General features: G+C 37.3%; 1 protein-coding gene across 1 annotated transcript; it reads right to left on the bottom strand.

Annotated features, from left to right (window-relative positions):
* Nucleotides 1-18,179, bottom strand: LOC135711820 (uncharacterized). Its single transcript, XM_065234774.1, has 4 exons — nt 17,936-18,179; nt 1,196-1,536; nt 775-1,131; nt 1-699 (listed from the first exon to the last, which is right to left on the bottom strand). The coding sequence occupies exons 1-4, from the start codon at nt 18,177-18,179 to the stop codon at nt 1-3; spliced, it is 1,641 nt and encodes a 546-aa protein (XP_065090846.1).
* Between the last annotated feature and the right edge of the window lie 1,076 nt (nt 18,180-19,255).

The raw sequence follows: 19,255 nt of genomic DNA, 5'->3' as shown, positions 1-19,255 counted from the left end.
TTAAATCACTTCTAAGCCATCCTTGCCATCATACATTTGATTCAGAACCGCATCCTGATGCGGTATACCAATACCATCTGCAACATTTTTAGGCAATTCATCCTTGATGGAATCCATGTCTATCTGATGTACTGATTCTAAACTAGGTTCTACATTTTCTAAAGCATTCGAATTATCACTACCTTCTTCATAACTGGTATCTCCATTATCTAATTCTGCGTCTGCGTCTTTGGGATTATCAGTTTTTTTCCCGGTAAATGAAATCACCATATCAATTACTTTATCCATTGTACGAAACAGGAAACTAACAATATTTTGCAATAAACCGGTCACCTTATCGATATTTTCAATTGCTCTCTCCAGTCGTGTTAGATCATTTGAAAGACGATCCTCGTCAACACTTGTTTTATCGTCATCGACCTGTTCTACTGCCGCACACTCTGCACCACCATAGTTTTCGAAGACCTCTACGATTGCATTCAGCAAAGGAAATTTATTTTCTTCACATATTCCCGCATCATCATCCTGATTCAATAGAACAGACACGCCTTTTAAATTACGCTTAGTACACTGGAGTGCTCGCTCTTTTGCCGATTCTGAGGTATCGTAAACCACCTTGGATTGACCGTCAAAAATTAAGCAGCGACGATCGTATCGCCAACTACAGAATCGCTTACTTTGGTCCCGCAACTCACAAACCTTAATCCAGAGAAGAGAAAAATGGGTATTAATAGATCATCTTGTCACCGAAGAAAAAATGGCTATTTGCATTACCTGTCCATAGGGAATCAAACCAATCTTTGAGCATTTCTTGAAATATTGCTCCTTCTCATACGAGGGATTCGTTACTACTCCAGCTGTCTGCAGTCCCAAAACAATCTTCTCCGGTGGAAATCCAACGTCCAGCATATTGTCGATCACCGAACGTGGATACTTACGAAGGACAAACTCTTCGTCATGATCTTTATTCGATGGAGTGTCATCTCTCGTTATTACAATAAAATTCAGAGATTCAATAAAGGCATCCACCATCGGGCCTGGAACCATTCGTTGCGCACCGATCGTAGTCGAAATGATGAAGGAAGGATTGAGTCGTCTTCTCAGTTTATTCAAAAACCGAGCGTAGTTCGTCTAGCAAACGCAAATACACAAATGATATTTAAATGTTAGGAAAAAATCAAACCACAAAACCAACTTGATCGGCCACATCCAGCATCGTTGGATCGAAATCCAAATCGATTCCATCGTACAGCTCTCCATCCAAGCAGTGCTCAATTTCGTGACAGAACTGATCGCCACCCTTATCGGCTTGAAGCTCGAATGGATTCACAACAATTGATAGCATGAACGTGGCATGCTGCGCTGAATCTTTCAACTGAGACAGTTTGTCTCCAGAATTTGTGCTCCGATTAGGCAACAATGGATTGCTTCGATCACACGTGTCGTCACACACTATGATGTAGTCACATTTAGCCATCTGAGATCTGAATGGCTCGTTCATTTCCGAATACAGTTGTACGTAACATACGATGATCGCTGAGAGCATAAAGAATATAAAGTACAATTAGTGTTACATACTTTAAAAACATTATTCACTGAACACACGTTTATTTCCGGGTACATGACGACCGAGAGCTAGACAGATGAACTGGAAGCATGCTAATAACTTCACCCGTGTACTCATTGCACTGACTTTAGAACAAACACCATTGATTGATTCTGGGATCTCGCCTTTGGTATTTATAGAAAATGGAAACCTACTTTATCGTGGAACATGCTAGATTCGAAAAAGCGGTAGTTTGACGATAGGTCATGTTCCTTAGCTTCCGATTGTTCTCGCGTGTCGTTGGTGGGATTCGATTAGTATGTCCAGTAACAGTTATCTTCCGCTAGTTGGCGGATTTCTGAATTTGGATGCATTCATAGAGAAAATATATATATATATATGATATAATAGAACCTAACCGATTGATTCAGCCTCTTTCGGTGAAAACAAGAACTTATAAAAAAAAGTGTTGAGAGCATAATTTGTTTGTCGTGAGACATAGGAAGCGGAACACATAGTCACTTTTTCAATTTCATGGATATTTTGAGTTCCCAGAACCGATTTAAAGCAATTATGTATTAAGTTCTGTGAAAATGATGACGACAATTTTAAAGAAAACAAAGACGTTCAGAGGAAGATACAATCCATCTTCCACTGCCCGGCATTTTCTTAGTGGGACTCGTTGGGCTTCCATCCAACCAACTAAGGACTGTATCGAAAATAATCTGTAAGAAAATTATCTTTCCAATTCCATAAACAATATTTTAATATGAAAGGGGTTCTTCAAATCATATATGCCATGTCCTTCTTAAGAAGTTAACAAAAACAAATTAAAAAAAAAACATTTCTTTTTGGTACAATTATTTTGTCTTCTTATAAATTTTGGACAGTGTGACAAAACAGGTTTTCGTACTTTGTGTACACATCATATAATATTTTCTGAAGTTGTTTCATGATCTTAGAAGATTTAGCATCCAGGAAGTGTATCTTATTACGCTGTTTTTCCTTATAATTCTACTACTAATGTATCACTTTCACTTGCACTAGTTCAATTTCACTAATTCACTTTCACTAATTCTCTTTCACTATTTACTTAACACAAAAAACTATAACAGATACGTATTTAGTTTACTACTTGCAAACTTCTTCAGTGTCTAGTCATAGACATCCAGGAAGGCTGTGAAGAAAACACAACATTTTTCACTTGTTTCGGGCTAATTTGACGTACTAATCATACTTGCTGAAAAAAGGCAACAAATAGATTTTCACCGAGAGCAATCTAATTGGGTTCTTTAATTTTGAAACAAAATATCGTATTTTATACATCATTTAAAGAGCTTCGTTTTCTGAGCACAACGATATTTTTTTTTCGAAACCGTAGACTTTCATCTCAATTTTTAAATCAAGGTTTAAAGCAAAATAATAACTTCTCTGTTTGACACTAAACTAACAAATTGACAACTCTCTCCCATACAAAGTTCCACTGAGGGGCGCTAGGATGGTGATATTTGCTAATGTAATCGCACTTATGTGAAATAGTTCCAGTGCTCCAATTTTGATGTAATTTTCAGTTATATTTTAACGTATATTACAAATATACGGTTACCTAAATCCCCTCAAAGAACCCAGTTGAACTTGTTTGCAACTACAACCTATATAATGCCGATTGCTGATACTGAATGACAATTGGAAAGATCATCTTCAAAAAGATGTTAAGAGTTCTAAACCTTTGAAATAGTCAAAAATATACTTAACGATGCGTTCAACAAATACGAAAATGCACTGTCCGAAACCTCGTAAGAGGAAGTAAATCTAACATGATACGAGACTCTTGAAGAATATTGTTTTGGTTTCTTTGTTAAGTTTTACACATTGTTGAAGTCCCGTTAGATGTGAACTTCCGATTGAATTCGTTGGGATGTTCCGTTGATATGATATGATATGATAAATTCCCAATACATTGTGCGACTGGTACTTTTTTTTTCATATGACAGAAAAATCTAACCACGTTTGACTATATTGTGGTCCCTTGAGTTAAAGCATAGAATTTACTTATGCCTTAACTTGACACATTTTATCGAAGCGCCCACTTTTTGCATTGGGCTACTATTAACAAATTAGGTTAAATGTTATACACGTATTCTAATTTACATGTTACAGTTACATTGGTAAAAAAATGTACATGAAACATATGGATTTTTTTTTTCAGTGTGCTCAAATAAAAAACTCTTGATCACTTTGTATAGTAAATGTATAGTACTTTCCAAATCTGCAATAATATGTATGGGTTACATTTCATTTTTTTTTTCAATTACAGTCAGGAATGGCAAATCATTCGATTCGTGCCATTTGCATTCATTTGCCTCTAACTTTTTCCATCTACACAATTCCGTAAAATAATGTTTGTAGCTTTTGTAGACTTTGATATTAGTTAAAACTTTTTTGAGTATTTCCAATCTGTACCGTTGATGCATGACGAACTAATTTACATTCACTGAACACAAGTGGTAGGAAGATATTCAAAAAAGTTGTAGCTTTTGTTAAATTCTACAAAAGCTACACACATAATTAAACGGAATTCTGTTGATCAAAAAAGTTAGAGGCAAATGAATGTACATGATTTGCCATACCTGCCCACGTAACCAAAAGTTCTGATAAACGGCTATTTGTGGCTTAAGCATGGTCTATAGAATTCTAAGCAGCCTTGTTTTTAAGTCGTTATAGGAACTTGAAAGTTCCGGTACCATAGTTAACGAGCATTCTAAGCAGCTTCTGGTGGAACTTGAACGGAACTTTTAGAAAATAAGTTAAAAAAAAGGTTTTTGTTCGCTACACCAATTTTATATTTAGTTAAAAAAAGCCCCAGCACGAACTGCTACGTCATCTAAGCTATATTAATGTGAGCTGTTGTCCCGCCTACTGCTGGAGCTTTCAGTGCCACCTGACTGACGTGAATACAAAACACAACACCTTGATGAATTTTAAATTTGTATTTGTCCGCATTGTATTCCACCACACTTGTGGCGCAGTAGTTAGCGTTCGTAGATCGCATGGTGAATACACGAGTTCAAAACCAGGAAATTGCTCAATAATTTTTTATGCTTGGATGGAATATTGATGTACTGCATAAATATTTGAATTATGATTTATTTGAGCCTTACTTACATTAATGTTTGCTCCTAAAAAAGATTTGTGCGGATTGCTTCATGGGCTATGACGGACCTGTTTAGAAACCGTCAAGTTGCTAAGAAGTTCTGCAGGGAACTTTTAAGATACTTAAAAGTTGCTAAGAAGTTCCGATGGGAACTTGATCGGATCTTGGCTGTGGCCATGCTTTCAGCTTTGCCTGAAGTTCCTAAGAAGTGCTTAGGGATGCTTTTTGGAACTTTTTTTGAACTTGAAAGTTCTGTCGGAACTTTATTTGAACTTTATGGAACTTGAAAGTTCTGTCGGAGCTTTATTTGAACTTTATGAAACTTTGAAGTGAGCTTTATCGTTGAATGTGGAACTTTTGGTTACTTGGGTGGTTACAGTACAAATCGGTGCTCTATAGATTGTACTGGCTCCATAAAAAAAACCGATATATCACTTCTTGGTGAATAGAATCATCTTTAGTCATAATCATATATTATTTTATCAATAGTAATGTCCATATAAACTTCAAATCAAGCATAACTTTTCGAAAGGACGTGAGTCGCAAAAATAAACAAATCGATATTTTGCTTCTAACCGAATATAAATGAATTATGGAAAATATATTTAATGAACGTCCTATTTAATCTTCTTTCATTGTTTTTAAAATGGGGTTGATATACCCTTTTATTGTCAAAATGACTTAATTGTTAAAATTTGATGGCAACACAAAAACTGCAGATACGCTCACAGTAAAGCGTCGTATGTGAAAAACCAAAGCAACCATTAACAAACTGCAGATGCGCCAAGTTGTTTCTAAATAGATACAAAATGGATTTTAACGGGACTGTTGAAATGTACTACTGTTAGGTATGTTTTGTTAAATATTCTTGACTTAAACATAAATATTATAAATATGTTTTAGATGTAGCCACCCAGAGATGATGCTGAGAAGGAAGAATTAAAACGACATCACGAACTACATCAGATGTCAGCCAAGGTAGTGTACGACGAGAAGAAGAAAGACAAAGCGCTTGCTAAAGAAGATCCCACTGTTCGGACCGCAAGTTTCTAGAGACGTATCTTCACTGCAAAACAAAAACCGGTGTATCTGATTTGACGTATGTGAAAATCGTTCTGTCAAATAGACGAATCATGCAGGGTGTATGTAACAATCAAGGTGTGATACCGACGAATCAATCAAGGTGTGATACCGACGAATCAATCAAGGTGTATGTGAGTAGTACACAAGCAAAAGGTGTATCATTTTGTTTAAAAAAAAGTCTTGTCCGTGTTTGTGAAAACTCAATATTTTTCATAATTTCCTTAAACGGAGAGTATTTACTTATAAACTTGTTTCTCTTCCACTGCGCCAAAACGGGCAAGTCTTACAGCCACCATATCTGAGAATGAATTGTTTGTAATTTGTAATGTAAAACTGAACCAGTGAAATCCCATAATGTTGGGGCCTTTTCCATCCAACCCAAAACATCGAAAGGGGGTAAAAGCCTCTGGTTGAACATATATTTTGCCCGGTGAAAATGGGGTCCATCCAATATCCTGTCCTTCATGGTGCCTTACGGGAATGTTTCGGCCATCGTTGGTTACACAAAACACGGGTTTTACATAACACTGACACTTCACACTAAACAAATTTTATTTAACGCACAACTTATTTATATTTATACATAAAACATTCGATATTGGCGCCCAAGTAGGGCTCTAGGATCCGTTTACCATACTAGGCAGATTGTAACTCCTTTTCTAATTTCCTACATCTACCCGATCACCCGTAATCATGAATCCATGACGCCAAAGATCTCTCCAAACCGATCGATGATGTGTATCTTCTCTTGATGTCCGTCGCAGAGAATAGAGAGTTTGTCTACCCAGGGTTGTATCCTTGGGTGGGTGGTATTCACGCTGCTCCCGAACAATATACAATCATGGAAAACACATTTTGTTGCTGAACATGGCGACTATCATTTGAAAATGGTCTTGAATGTTGAAAATTCATTATTATTATATTTAAAATTCGCATTAACTTGAGGGCTGTATTCAGGAAAAAAGTATTTATGAGCAAATTTATCCACAATTTTGCATACAAATAAGTTATTATTTTACTAAAAAATATGTCACTTCTCGAGGCGATTGTAAATAAAAAACTGTTTCTACAATTTAAAGCTGAATAACTACTATGTAACATGGGTTTTTTTAACCGTTCAACAACTACGAATTGGCTCGAATTTATTAATTACTTTTTGAATAGATAACGAAAACCATGTAGAAGTTTTGTATACAGATTTCAGCAAAGCGTATGATCGAATTGACATACCGAGGCGTCTCATTAAACTTCAAAAAATGGGAAGCCATTCCGCACTCCTCAAAAGACTTGAATCAAATTTAACTAATCGCCATCAGATAGTAAAATACAAAGGAAAGACATCAAATCCCATTGATGTCACTTCGGGAGTTCCTCAAGGCTTCCATTTAGGACCCCTTTTATTTATTCTATTCGTCAATGACATCTCTTTCATTATTAAGAATTGAAAGTTTTAATCTATGCTGACGACACTAAACTTTTTTTTGAAATAAAAGATACCGAATACATTAACACATTCAAACAGGAAATACAGATATTCCGTACTTGGTGCCACAAAAGCTTGCTACAATTAAATGTAAGCAAATGTAACTCAATTACCTTTAGTTTAAAACGAAACATACCCAGAACGTATAAAAGTGTGATAAAGTGTTATCTTAGACTTAAAACTTACTTTCACCGATCATTATAACACAATTATTAACAGAGCTAGCAGCATGCTTGGTTTCATAAAACGATTCTGCTACAATTTTCATAATCCGTATACGATAAAAACATTGTACATTGCTTATATAAGGTCGATATTAGAATATTGCAGCATAGTTTGGTCTCCGTTCAAAAGCAGTTTCTATTGTATGCACTCCGCAAGATAGGTTGGACTGTATTCCCTCTGCCATCTTACACAGCTCGATGTATGCTCATAAATATTCTACAACAGTAAAAGAGCGTCGTGAATGTGTTATGATTTAATTCGTTAACGATGTCGTATCACATCGCATTGATTCAATAGAACTATTGTCATCCTTATATTTATATACTCCATCTAGGCATCTACGAAATATAAATACACGCCGACATCGTACGAATTATGCAAAATTTGGACCCTTGAACCAAATGACGTATACATACAATAAGATTATACGTTATACAATTCCTTGCGTAACTTCAGCTAGTAGAAGTATATCTATTTGAAGACAAATATTTTTTTTTTTTTTCAAAGAACGTTTAATTATCTACAACTTTATGTTATGAGTTTTTTGAAAGTATGTAATCACTTTTTTGAATAGGCCTTTTTTAAAAGAAACTCTTGAGAAAAAAATATATTTAAATGAAAAATGGAAACTCAAAAAAAATATCACATATCTAATGGATGAAATCCATTCCTGTGATCACTTAGCAGCAAATCCCATCACAAAAACATATGAATATTATGAGGCCGTAAAAAATAATATAAAATTAATGTGATCGCATAAATGTTATGTGAAATTCAGATGAATTTCATGAATTTTGATTATGGCTGAAAATCATGTGCGTTTCCAATGGAATGTTTCATTCATGTTTCATTCAACTCGGAAACTCTCATGCCCAACCGGTTTGCATTTTGGGCTGGAAATGCTCTGATGCTTTGCTTTCGCGCAGTTTACTTGGTGATGGGTGATTTTACTTCTGTCGATTGTGATGGCAATTTGACAACTTTATTCGATCGGGTGCAACGGCTAATTGTGTGCCTACACAGCTAAAAAAAGTAGTGTAAATTTCCGTTACTATGATGCACATAAATGGAGTGTCATATATCATACAATTTTAGATTATAGATCGTGTAAATTTATGAGACATGTCATGCAATATCCCATATATTGTATACAACTGTCCACTTTTGTTTGCAACATTTCTTGCAAGTTGCTAGTTTACGTGAAAAGGAAGTTTACATGTATAAATATTTGCATGCATGCACATCGCCAGTAAAATTCAGTATTTTTTGGTGTGTACTATTAACACGTGAATATGTGTGTGAGCACATGATAGAGCTACTTGGAGTGTTGAAATGGATCCCAACGAAAAAATAACTGTTGAATTCCAAGGCCCAACGGAGTACAGGAAAGTACAGGTCAATCGATCAGAAGGGAACAAACATGCTACAAACAATAAGATGTAATGAGTTAGTTGAAACATTATGCCCAAATTATGCTTATACTGAATATGTGCCAGGGTGAAAAATCAAAGATTGATTTTAGAAGTAATGTTTTAACTTATTATTAGTTCGACATACAAAACATTCTACATTAATTTTAACCTAGGTGTTTCTGCTAAAACAGTAACCTACCAGCCTTATTTAGTATGAGGTATCTAAGTGTGTTCGCATTAATTGTTGCCTAACAGATCAGTATTTTATACCTGCGTAACGGTATCAGTATTTTCAAATGTTTCACGAGAATTAATTCTTTGATCGAAGCCACGGATTTGCAGTACTACGATAAATTATTCTTTGGTATTGATCGTCACAGCACTAGCCATTCAAATGCTGATAATGTTATCGCTTGTACTAGAGGTTTGATAGGAGTGAGAAACTTTCTATCGTTTGTGATTTTCAGCATATCTCGAAGCAAAAAATACTATCCCACTCAAGATCTTCGCCATCATCCGGGGAACCCGTCAGAGCTCTTAAATGAGAGAAATGGTGTTTGAAAGAGTTTACTTTGCCGATAAAGAAAATGATTAACCCGTAAATAGCCAGGACCGAAAAGGTGCTAAACTTTTGAATCAAGGTGGTAGGGTTACGGTATGTAATGTGGGTCTAGTCCTTTCATTCGGCCTATCACGCAAATAAATAATTAATTAAGGAATATTACACAAAAAATAAGGAAAATATTGATCACTGATGGTTGATAAATGTGTACCACACACAAATCAATTTATATCACAACATTTCAATACATTTTCAGCTCTCGTAAGTAATAAAACTGGTTGAGAATATCACAATGTTCGGAGTTTTTAGCCGCCATGACTTATAAGGTTAAGATGGGAAGGTTGACTGACGATCATCAAATGGCCTGATTATGGCATTTATTGATTGGAATTACCTGATAATACACACTAGACGTAAAACTTACAGTTGCTGTTTGAATATTTTATGTTTATTTTAATTGTTTAACAACGTTTTCACAAGTAAAACATGGACCCAACTTTAGGGACACATTTCTTTTCTATGTTCCTAACTATGGCCCATGAAATTCATTTGACAGCATATAGCAATAAGAGTAACGTCAACAATGTTGTTTTGCATTTGGATGATAAGGAACGAACAGGAAGGGAGATTTTTTCTGCCAAACCTGTATAATGAACATCACAATGTTCTGATTTAGATATTCTGCGGTCAAAAGACGATAAGCGAAATTTTTAATTTTTAATTTTTAAATTGAGTGATTTAATGTAGTTTTCGTAAAATTTTCTCTAAGAAATGTTTTGAGGAATGAAGAGCATTAAGTTAACAGTGATAGTGATAAAAAAAAATACATCAGAAAACGTTACCAAGAGCGTTTTTTTGAGGATCAAACAAGATAGGACGAAGCTGCATCCATAAATAGACCCAATTTGGGGACAATAGACCCATATTACATACATTTCCCTCGTGAGTTATTGTCTTAAAAAAAGTAAGTTTTTCAACTTTTCGTGGTTTCTGATAGCAAACGACATGATAAGCATATCTAAGCATACCATTTAGCAGTAGAATATCGTTTGCAGGTAAATTCATTGATGAGTTATGATTAAAAACGTAATCGATGGCTGCATATTAGACCGAGGTTAGGGACGTATACCCTATATCAAAAATTTGAGGAAAATAGTTGAACATTTTGAGTGATTATAAAAATGAACGATTATGTCAGCCCGAATCGTTAACTTGCCACTGAGAACAAACCAACTAAAATTGTCCATCAGCCTGGTTCTTTACGGGTTAATGTCCTAGCGTTCCCGTTGGTGGTTCTCGTGAGACAGAATACCCTTCATTACGTTCGTTGGCAGACCCACAGCGGAAAAGTTGATGTGAAAGCATCACACCGCTGTTATAGGCTGCTCGTCGTCGTCGTCGTTCTCGAGGGAAAGTTTTTACATAAACTTTCCGGCAAAAGTTGCTTCCGTTATCATTGGAAACGGTGGGTGTTGTTTGGTACTGGATCACGTTGGAGGGTTTGTAGTTTACTTTATTTCACATAGTTATACTCGTTTTTTTTTTTTTTTTGCTGCTAACGGTATAGACAGGTAGAAAATGCTTAGTCTAGCACTCATATATTGCTAAAGCCACGACGTGAAACTTTTTGCGGAATTGTTTTGATTACCGTTGTCAATGGCACTCTGCCGTTTTCCAAGTGTGATCAATGATCTGATTCAACCAAAGTTTATTCAACGTATGGTGATATGGTATGTGGTATTTATCTTCAAATTCATCACATTAAAACTTATAAATTAATTGCAAAGTGAATCAATCGGTTAAATATGTGATAGTCCCAGGAACTAAATTGTCATATTGAATGAAAATTACAGCATTTGTTAAAACATTTATTTATTTTCATGAAATTTGTGGCCATCACGTTGAAAATGTTTTACCAATTCATATATGTATTATTAATGCGTCAATGCATTATATACCTTTTTTTATTATCTGTTAAAGTATACATAACAGATTTAAAACAACCCTGAGACCCGAGGGGACAGTCGATGTTTTCCAGAAATTGCACAGTTTTGTTCTTTTTTACTTTAAACAACATTCCATAACTACTCAATGTTTATTTTATAAACAGTGTTTTTCACGTTTAAAGTTACACCAGTTTTGCAACGCAAACATTTGAAAATCCGATTTTTTCAAGATAGCTAGCATCTTTTTTTTCCCCAGGATCAAATTGTTATATTTGTATTATTTTTACTATTTTTTTTAAATTAATCCTTGCAATCAGTCACATTACCTCACACCCCAGCAGGCCTGGGTTCAATCCCAGTCGGCGCCGCCGGGATGTTCTGAGGCATAACATCTCTGATCACGCTTTCTTTCGGAAGGGAAGTAAAGCCATTGGTCCCCGGTTCATGAGCTTGATGGGTCAATAGGTGGTAGGGTCCAGGTGTGGAAGCTGCCACCCTGGCGTCGATAGCCATTGGTGCTCAGCACGGAAAACAAGATGGACGGATAACAAATCCAGGAAAAAAAAATCACATCCTCAAATTACCAGTAACGCTGGTAGATCACCTTTTCGTGGTGCGTTACTGGTATAAGATCTACCTCCGAAACCCTAGTCCACACAACTTCAAACTTGGTGAACAGAATTTTGCAGCAATCAAAGGAACACATTTTAGTCCTTGTTACTTTTTATGCCTTGTAAATGGTGACAAGACTCGGAGTCACAATATGTGCTATTTTTAATGAACTTGGCGGCAAGTTGCGTATCAAATTGATCAATCGTTTCTTAATCATCGTAATCGTATTTTATAAAATGCTGTTTATAATGTATTGTGATTCAAAGAGTTTGATGGTGGTGGGTTTTGCATTAGGAAGAGTGCCATGTGCCATGCATATGTGCTTTTATGTGGTTCTGTATATTTTGTCCTTTTCTTTCTTTTCGAAATTTTCCAAAATTTGTTTAAGGTTGTGTTGGTGCTGTCATGGTGATTGTATTTGGCGAGCTTGTTTCAGTTTAAAACAATCCGTTTGTTTCCTGGAGGTTGTAACGGGAGTAGGAGAAGAAAATGGTGGGTGCCGGATACAACCTTCACTTAAGCGCCAGGCAAGTGTCTTTTCCTTGCCGTGAAGGAGCGTGTTTAGAATCTCTCTTTGAATCCCGTGCCCAGCTGGGAGACCTCAAGGCGAGTCATCAACCGTCGACCCACGACCGAAAGTTTCCACACCAATCTCACGGTAAGAGTTACCGAAACAAAGCGGAACTTACAACAACTTAAGGGTAGACTCAGTTTCCTTTGAAGGTTTTCCATGTCTAGAGCCTATACTAAGGTAGCGAAACAAAAACCGTATCTGCATAAACCGATCTCATACATTTAAGCTAGGGAGTTGCCTTGCGATCAAGAAAAACTATCATAATCTGATTTTCTACTTCATAGCGCTATTTGGTTTATTCTGCCCATGGACGACATTTCCGGAAATTTAGAACAGTGTATACGTGCAATTAATGCATTTTCTTACATGTTTTTGTGCTTAACATTAGTTTTTGTACACATGGTTCGATTGTTTTTTTATTCAATTGTTTCTACTTGCCCTACTGCAACTCGTCGGTGGAGGCGTCCCTCGTAATCCCTCGTAGTCCAACGATGCGTCGACGCAAGTGCACTTACTTGTGGGGGTGGCATGCGCGGTGATTCACCTAACACGTGTTTGCTTCGCTAGTGGTGGCCCTCTAGAGCCGAGCGAGGGTTCTACTATGGATAAAGCGAACAGTCAGCTAGTTGGCTGGGTGGTTCGTCACTTGGCTACCGGAATTGATCGTTTCCACCAGTTGGCGCACACGTGTCACACAACTCATGCAGACGTCGCACACGTGTCGCCCCGTTTCGTCGAATGTTGCACACGGCCAAAACGGTATGTTTCGGGAATGCATCCTGCTGTCGCTCGTGGATGCCACTTCGACGTGTCCCGTGGAAGGTTTAACCTAGGGGTGGCACCTTCGTTCGAAGGAGTTCTTCGAATGAATTTCAAACGAAATTAGGTTCTGCTATATGCATATATGTTGTCGCAGACCAGTTATAATTACCTCTGGTTACAACTGTGTAGCTTTACAATGTTTATTGTTCTTCACAATGCCAACCGACACTCAGTCTTGGCGTAATTCTGACTAGTCGAGAAAACAATAGTTGGTTGGGTAATTGTTCGCACAACTTCACAATGGCGCTTACTTTTCAGAGGTATCACCTTCTGTCTACACCACTGACCTACTCCACCTACTAGTACTTTTTTTATACCACTAACTTTAACTGCTGACAATTTATTACAAACTTTAAAATAGCGTATGACCTGTTTGCTGATCAAACTAATAAAGAACGGCTCATGCAGATGAGGGTATGCTTTAACCCCAAGAACGAACCCGACGACCACTCATTCGGTAGTTTTCGTGTTTTAAATTGCGAGAAGAGTAATTTATGGAAGACCCCTCCTTTTATCGAAAATCGAAAATCGCTAACAGAACCCCTTTGGCGTTTCGCAGCTTGGGTGGATTAGAGACTAAGAATGCGGACTCTTGCATGCAAGTGAAGGTTCTTTTCCAATTAGATAGTTTTTAGGGTAATATCGGACATCTGTAACCACGTTACAAGGTTATCCCTCGATCGCACGGGATCTTGTCCGAAGCTGAGTCTTGTGGAAGAAAAGACATTAAGATCTATCCCAGGCTACTATTGTAGAAAAGAAAATCGTAACTGATAGATGTTGGGCGGAACGCTTCGGAATGTTTAGTAAAATAGGACACATGCTTGATCCAGTTTGGGATACATAATTGACTGCTTTCGAGAATGTAATTTCATTTGAATTGCTTGTTTAACCAAATCTGAACAATGCGTAAAGAGCAAATCGAAACATTGAACGCCGCGTGAAAGTGGAACTTAACGAAGGCGTATGTGATTTTTCGAAGCTTTTAGTTTTCGGACTTGAAAGATCGTCGGTTGCAGTGGCTTGCTTACAGAAGCAGAAAACGTGGTTCCAGATCCTTTCATAATAAAGAGATTTTTTTTCAGATCGCTTGGTTATCATGTATTTTGCGAAACTTGTCATGGTCGTCGCTGCCTAGTTTGAATGGTTTCAACAACTCGAATAACGGTTTGGTGTGATATGAGGGGCTCGGTGACATTAAAGCGCCCATTTTTGCTTACATCATTCCACATTCAAGATTCGTTTTATTTGTTAATATGACTACATGGTAACAACAACAACTCAAGGATTAAAAAGGGGCTTAAGCCTTTTAACTAACATCCCAGTGATTCCTCGTGGATGAGGAGGACTCTTTGGCCATCAAAGCAAGTGTCACGTCTACACAGTCTAACCCATTCCTTTTTATCTGCGTTCGGGCGCAGCGCTGGAATTGTCTAGTTTGAGATCACCAGTTTTTAAACATTGAGGGTGAATTCTGGTTCCAAGCATCGTCTATTGGTTCTCTGTGTAATTACAGCTGAGCTGGCAATAACAGAGTACCAACAGTGGGTAGTAAATAATGTTCATGCAATCAGTCACATCCTCCAATGTCGGTTAGCACGTTGAGAGTCATACCATCAAAAAGATGGCAAGGCAAAACAAGCGAACAATAACTGACATTTGTGGATTGTCGTTAGACATTATGAAGTAGAGAAAATTTTGATATACGATGTGCGAAACTGTCATAACCCAAGTAACACAATTTCATATAATTATGATGAGTAAACTTCTTTAAAACATAATCCAGTCATACAAATTTTATATTAACTATTATAGACCATGTGTGTTGCTTAGGCTTAAGAAACAAAACTGCGAACACTTACTTGAATCGTAAAATTGGATCATTTCGGATGTCAGCAGTTCTCACACGAATAATGCATTTGCTAAACCGTTTGCTTTTGTTGCGATTGATTTTAATGTTAATAGCTTCTTGTAACCGATAATGAACGATCGTCGGTCGTAGCTTATTGTAATGTAAGGGGTGCGGTGGCCTTAGAGCGACCGTTTTGACTTACTGAGCAGCAGATCGTGGGTTAGAACCCAAACCCCCTTACATTACTGAGTTTATCGCAAGATCGCATCACTTTTCAATGTGAATGCAGATCTAATTAATCCTTCTTACTAAGAAAAACGTCCTTCCCGTGACAACAGTGGAGATGCAGAGGGTATACCCGGTCTCTAGTAACAATGGGTGTCGAAATAACAATCCTTCCCAGGGAAGGCATCCATTTTTTTTTTTCAAACAGGATTAAATGGCACAAGACACTATTGGTGCACGGAGATAACTAATATGATTTACGAGTCATATATTTCGATTAGAAACGAAGCAATACTCGTCTCGCACTCATCCACAATCAAATAATTTCATGTTTGTCCGTGAGAGCTAGACTATTGGAAAACTATTCAGAATTCGCTAACCTAACTACTATCACTTGAGCTTTACTTACAAAGACAAAGCATGAAGAACTTGTTTGAAATTATATGGGAACATCAAAGAATAAAATTCGCCGCCGCACGAATTTGACTATCTACAAGACGCTGGACTATGCTCGTGGAGGACCAACGGAAGTCAAAAGTGACAGTTACGTTTGACGTAAACCTGTATTACCCTTATATTGCAAAAAAGGGTCCTTATCGGGCTTTTAACGGGCTGCGTGGTTACATGAGTAATTCCAGTTTAAACAAAATTAAATAAATTTATTACAACTGTGATTGTTTTCCTTTAGCTACATTATGGGATAACCTCGAAAGTTTGTGATCTATTGTTCAGTTCGTGCGGCTCGGTGTGTATGTGTTTTTTGCTTTTTTTTTAATACATGATTCGTTTTGAGGGAGAAAATAGAAGCCGGAATAGCGATCGTGCATCATGCATGATTTCATTTTCTTTGGAAAAGATTACTAAACATATAAAATGCTTTTTGGTAGCTGCATGTCTCCGTGATTAATCGTCGGTCACAGTGGCTTGTTGTGATGTAAGAGGATTTGTTGTATAGTGTCAACCGATTTTGCTCACTGAATAGAAGATCACAGTTTTTTTCCCAAGCTCCTTTACATTACTGAGTTGATAGGGTCGCATCCTCGCATCATTTGCTTACCATGCTTTTAAAGATCGCATTACTTTCCAAAGTGAATTCAGATCTATATCATACTTCCCACTAACAAAAATGTCCTTCGTGTGACAAGAGGTATCTGGAGGTATGCTAGGTAGCTTGTAAGAACGGGAATCAAATTAACAATGCCACACCTCCTCCCAGATGACCTTAAGGAATTTGCCAGCACCGATACAAAATACTGGATCTCCGGACTCGGTCATCAGTGGCTCTCTACTCATGCTCACATTGCTTGTTCGTCGTGTTTTATTCAGCAGTTGCTGTTATCGGGTTTGTATGGTTATAGCAGCAACTCGATCATAAGTTATGTGTTGGGATATGACTGGTCCGATGACCTTAGAGCGCCCGTTTTTGGTTACTGAGTAGAAATCATGAGATTAATCTCAAGCCCTTTCACATTCAAGATTCGATAGTCACTTTTAGTTAGTTTGAACCCATCACTTTAATTTAGCGTACCGATTGAGCAATTTTACGCCAAATGACTAATCGGAAAAAAAGCGACTTTTTCCGATTTGCATGAAATTGTTCGTTATGGGCAATGATATCCATTTTTGCTAAAATTCGGCAATTTTCGTACAAGCAAAAAGTTAAGATTTTTTTTAATTTTCAAGTGTCGAAAGTTTGCATAGGCTCTTTTTGAAAAAAAATCAAAAGTCAAATAAGCGTATTTTGAGATTTTTGGAATTTATTTTTCATTTTGTTTTCCTTGAAATTACTTAAAACATTTTTTGAATATTTTTCCCAGAAATTTCTTTATTGTCAACTTTCTCTTAGACGTTATTTCGATTAGAAATGTCGTTTCCTTGCTACATTTTTTTGAAAAATTGAATGACGCCCTTTAAAAAAATTAAAAAGATCCAAAATGGCCGAATTTTAGCAAAAATGTGAACAATGTCGCATAGTTCCATAAATGTCGGAGAAGGTCGATTCAAATGTACTTTTTTTTTGCTATTTTGACTGGAACTGCTTGGTTGTCAAAACGAATTCTGCTGCAAATTCGACCCCAGTGATTTTGCATGGAAGTGCAGAGAATTTTTCCCTAGTTTTTGAGCTATTAATAACCACGATAATTTGTACACTTGACAAATCTATACAATCATTCAAAATAGTTGAACGGTGACTAAAATTAACGTTTTAATACCTGTCGCCGGTAGCATACGTTTATTGTATTTTACTTTTAAAAACAAATAACATCACAAATCATCAATCTCAACGACGACTCGATTCTATCTATCCTAGCGGTCCCTAACCCGTACCTAGCACTTTGTCAACAAGTCCATCAAGTGTTTTGAGGATTTGCTCTAAAAGCCCTAGTTTATTGCCAAACTTGTCCAACTCGTCGTGGTGTCTAATTGCTGCATCGCTACCTTCACCGAGTGGCCCGTGTGAACTATTCAACTGTATAACGATATTTTCCATGGATGAATTGAGTTTTTTGATCCCCTCGATGAATTCCTCGAATGTCTTATTGGAAAAGTTCAACAGTTTCTTCAACTCCTCTAGCTCTGCAGGTGTATATTGGCATCTGCTTCTCGGTGGAACGTGGTCGGACGGATAAGGGATCGGTACCGGAACAAACTGTGTCTCGTTGGTGATCGTAATCGGCCCCATGAAGGAGCAGTATGACTCATTGCAGAGCATCCTAACGAACGGCATGCACGTACTATTCATTTGATCGAACAATTGACCCTTCGGGCATTGGTGAAGACAGTAACTGTGGTGAAATAATAAAAAAAAGCATTAAATGCTTAATTCAGTTTGCGCTGGGAGGAAAAGAACATACTCTCCATTGCAACAGCTGTAAAATTGCGACTGATTTTGCGGATGTGGGATGAATCCGACAAAATTACATGGTTTTTTTTCCTCCAACAGAATGGACAGTTTGTTCAGTATAGGAAAGGATCCCTCACCACATACGTTGCTGTAGTCATCACGATCTAACTGCATAATAACTCCGAAGAGGTTTATGCATCTAACGGTTCTGGAAATATTTATCAGCTGTTCCTCGTTGATTGGGCATCCCTATCAGAGCAGGTTATTACGATAAATCACCGGATTCAAATAACAAAAAAAAAAACTTACTGGCACAGGTGGCAGCTGTAGGTCTACGACAATTTTCCGTGACATCAAACCTTGTGCGATGAGACTCTGAATGACAGAAGTCTGTGGACAATTTACTACATCTACTGCTTTGTTCAAGGTATCGATCAAGGTGGACCCCAAATTTGGATTCTCAATTCTAACACTGACTATGTAACCTCCACCGATCGTCTCACGCAGTTGTTTAAGACAGCAGTTGTAAGTTGTCTGGAAGAGGATGTTTTAAAGTGTAAATCAGAGGTGAGATATTTAAACGTTCAACATTACCTCATTGACCCCGTTCATCGTAGGATCACACTGCAAATCCACCCCGTGAAAGCCGCTCTTCTCCAGTTGTCGTTTAACGATACTTCCCACAGCGGTACATCCCTGATTTGTTCCAATTAGATTTGAGAAATATGCACATGCTGCCGTACCACCGTACATCGAGAATATATTGGTGAATCCTACACAATTGCCGGACCACCAATGATCCTCTACAGCTTTGATGGTATCCACGTGATACACACGATAGGTGCACTCCTTGAGCACTTTGCAGCGCGTTACTTTCGTGGGATCTTCTATTCGACACGCCAAGTTGTAGTCTC

This window comes from Ochlerotatus camptorhynchus, unplaced genomic scaffold (genome assembly GCF_037179485.1).
Source record: "Ochlerotatus camptorhynchus isolate MF236.1 unplaced genomic scaffold, CSIRO-AGI_Acam_v1.1 ptg000443l, whole genome shotgun sequence".
Lineage (NCBI taxonomy): Eukaryota > Metazoa > Arthropoda > Insecta > Diptera > Culicidae > Ochlerotatus > Ochlerotatus camptorhynchus.
This window is presented reverse-complemented; position numbering and strand designations above follow the sequence as displayed.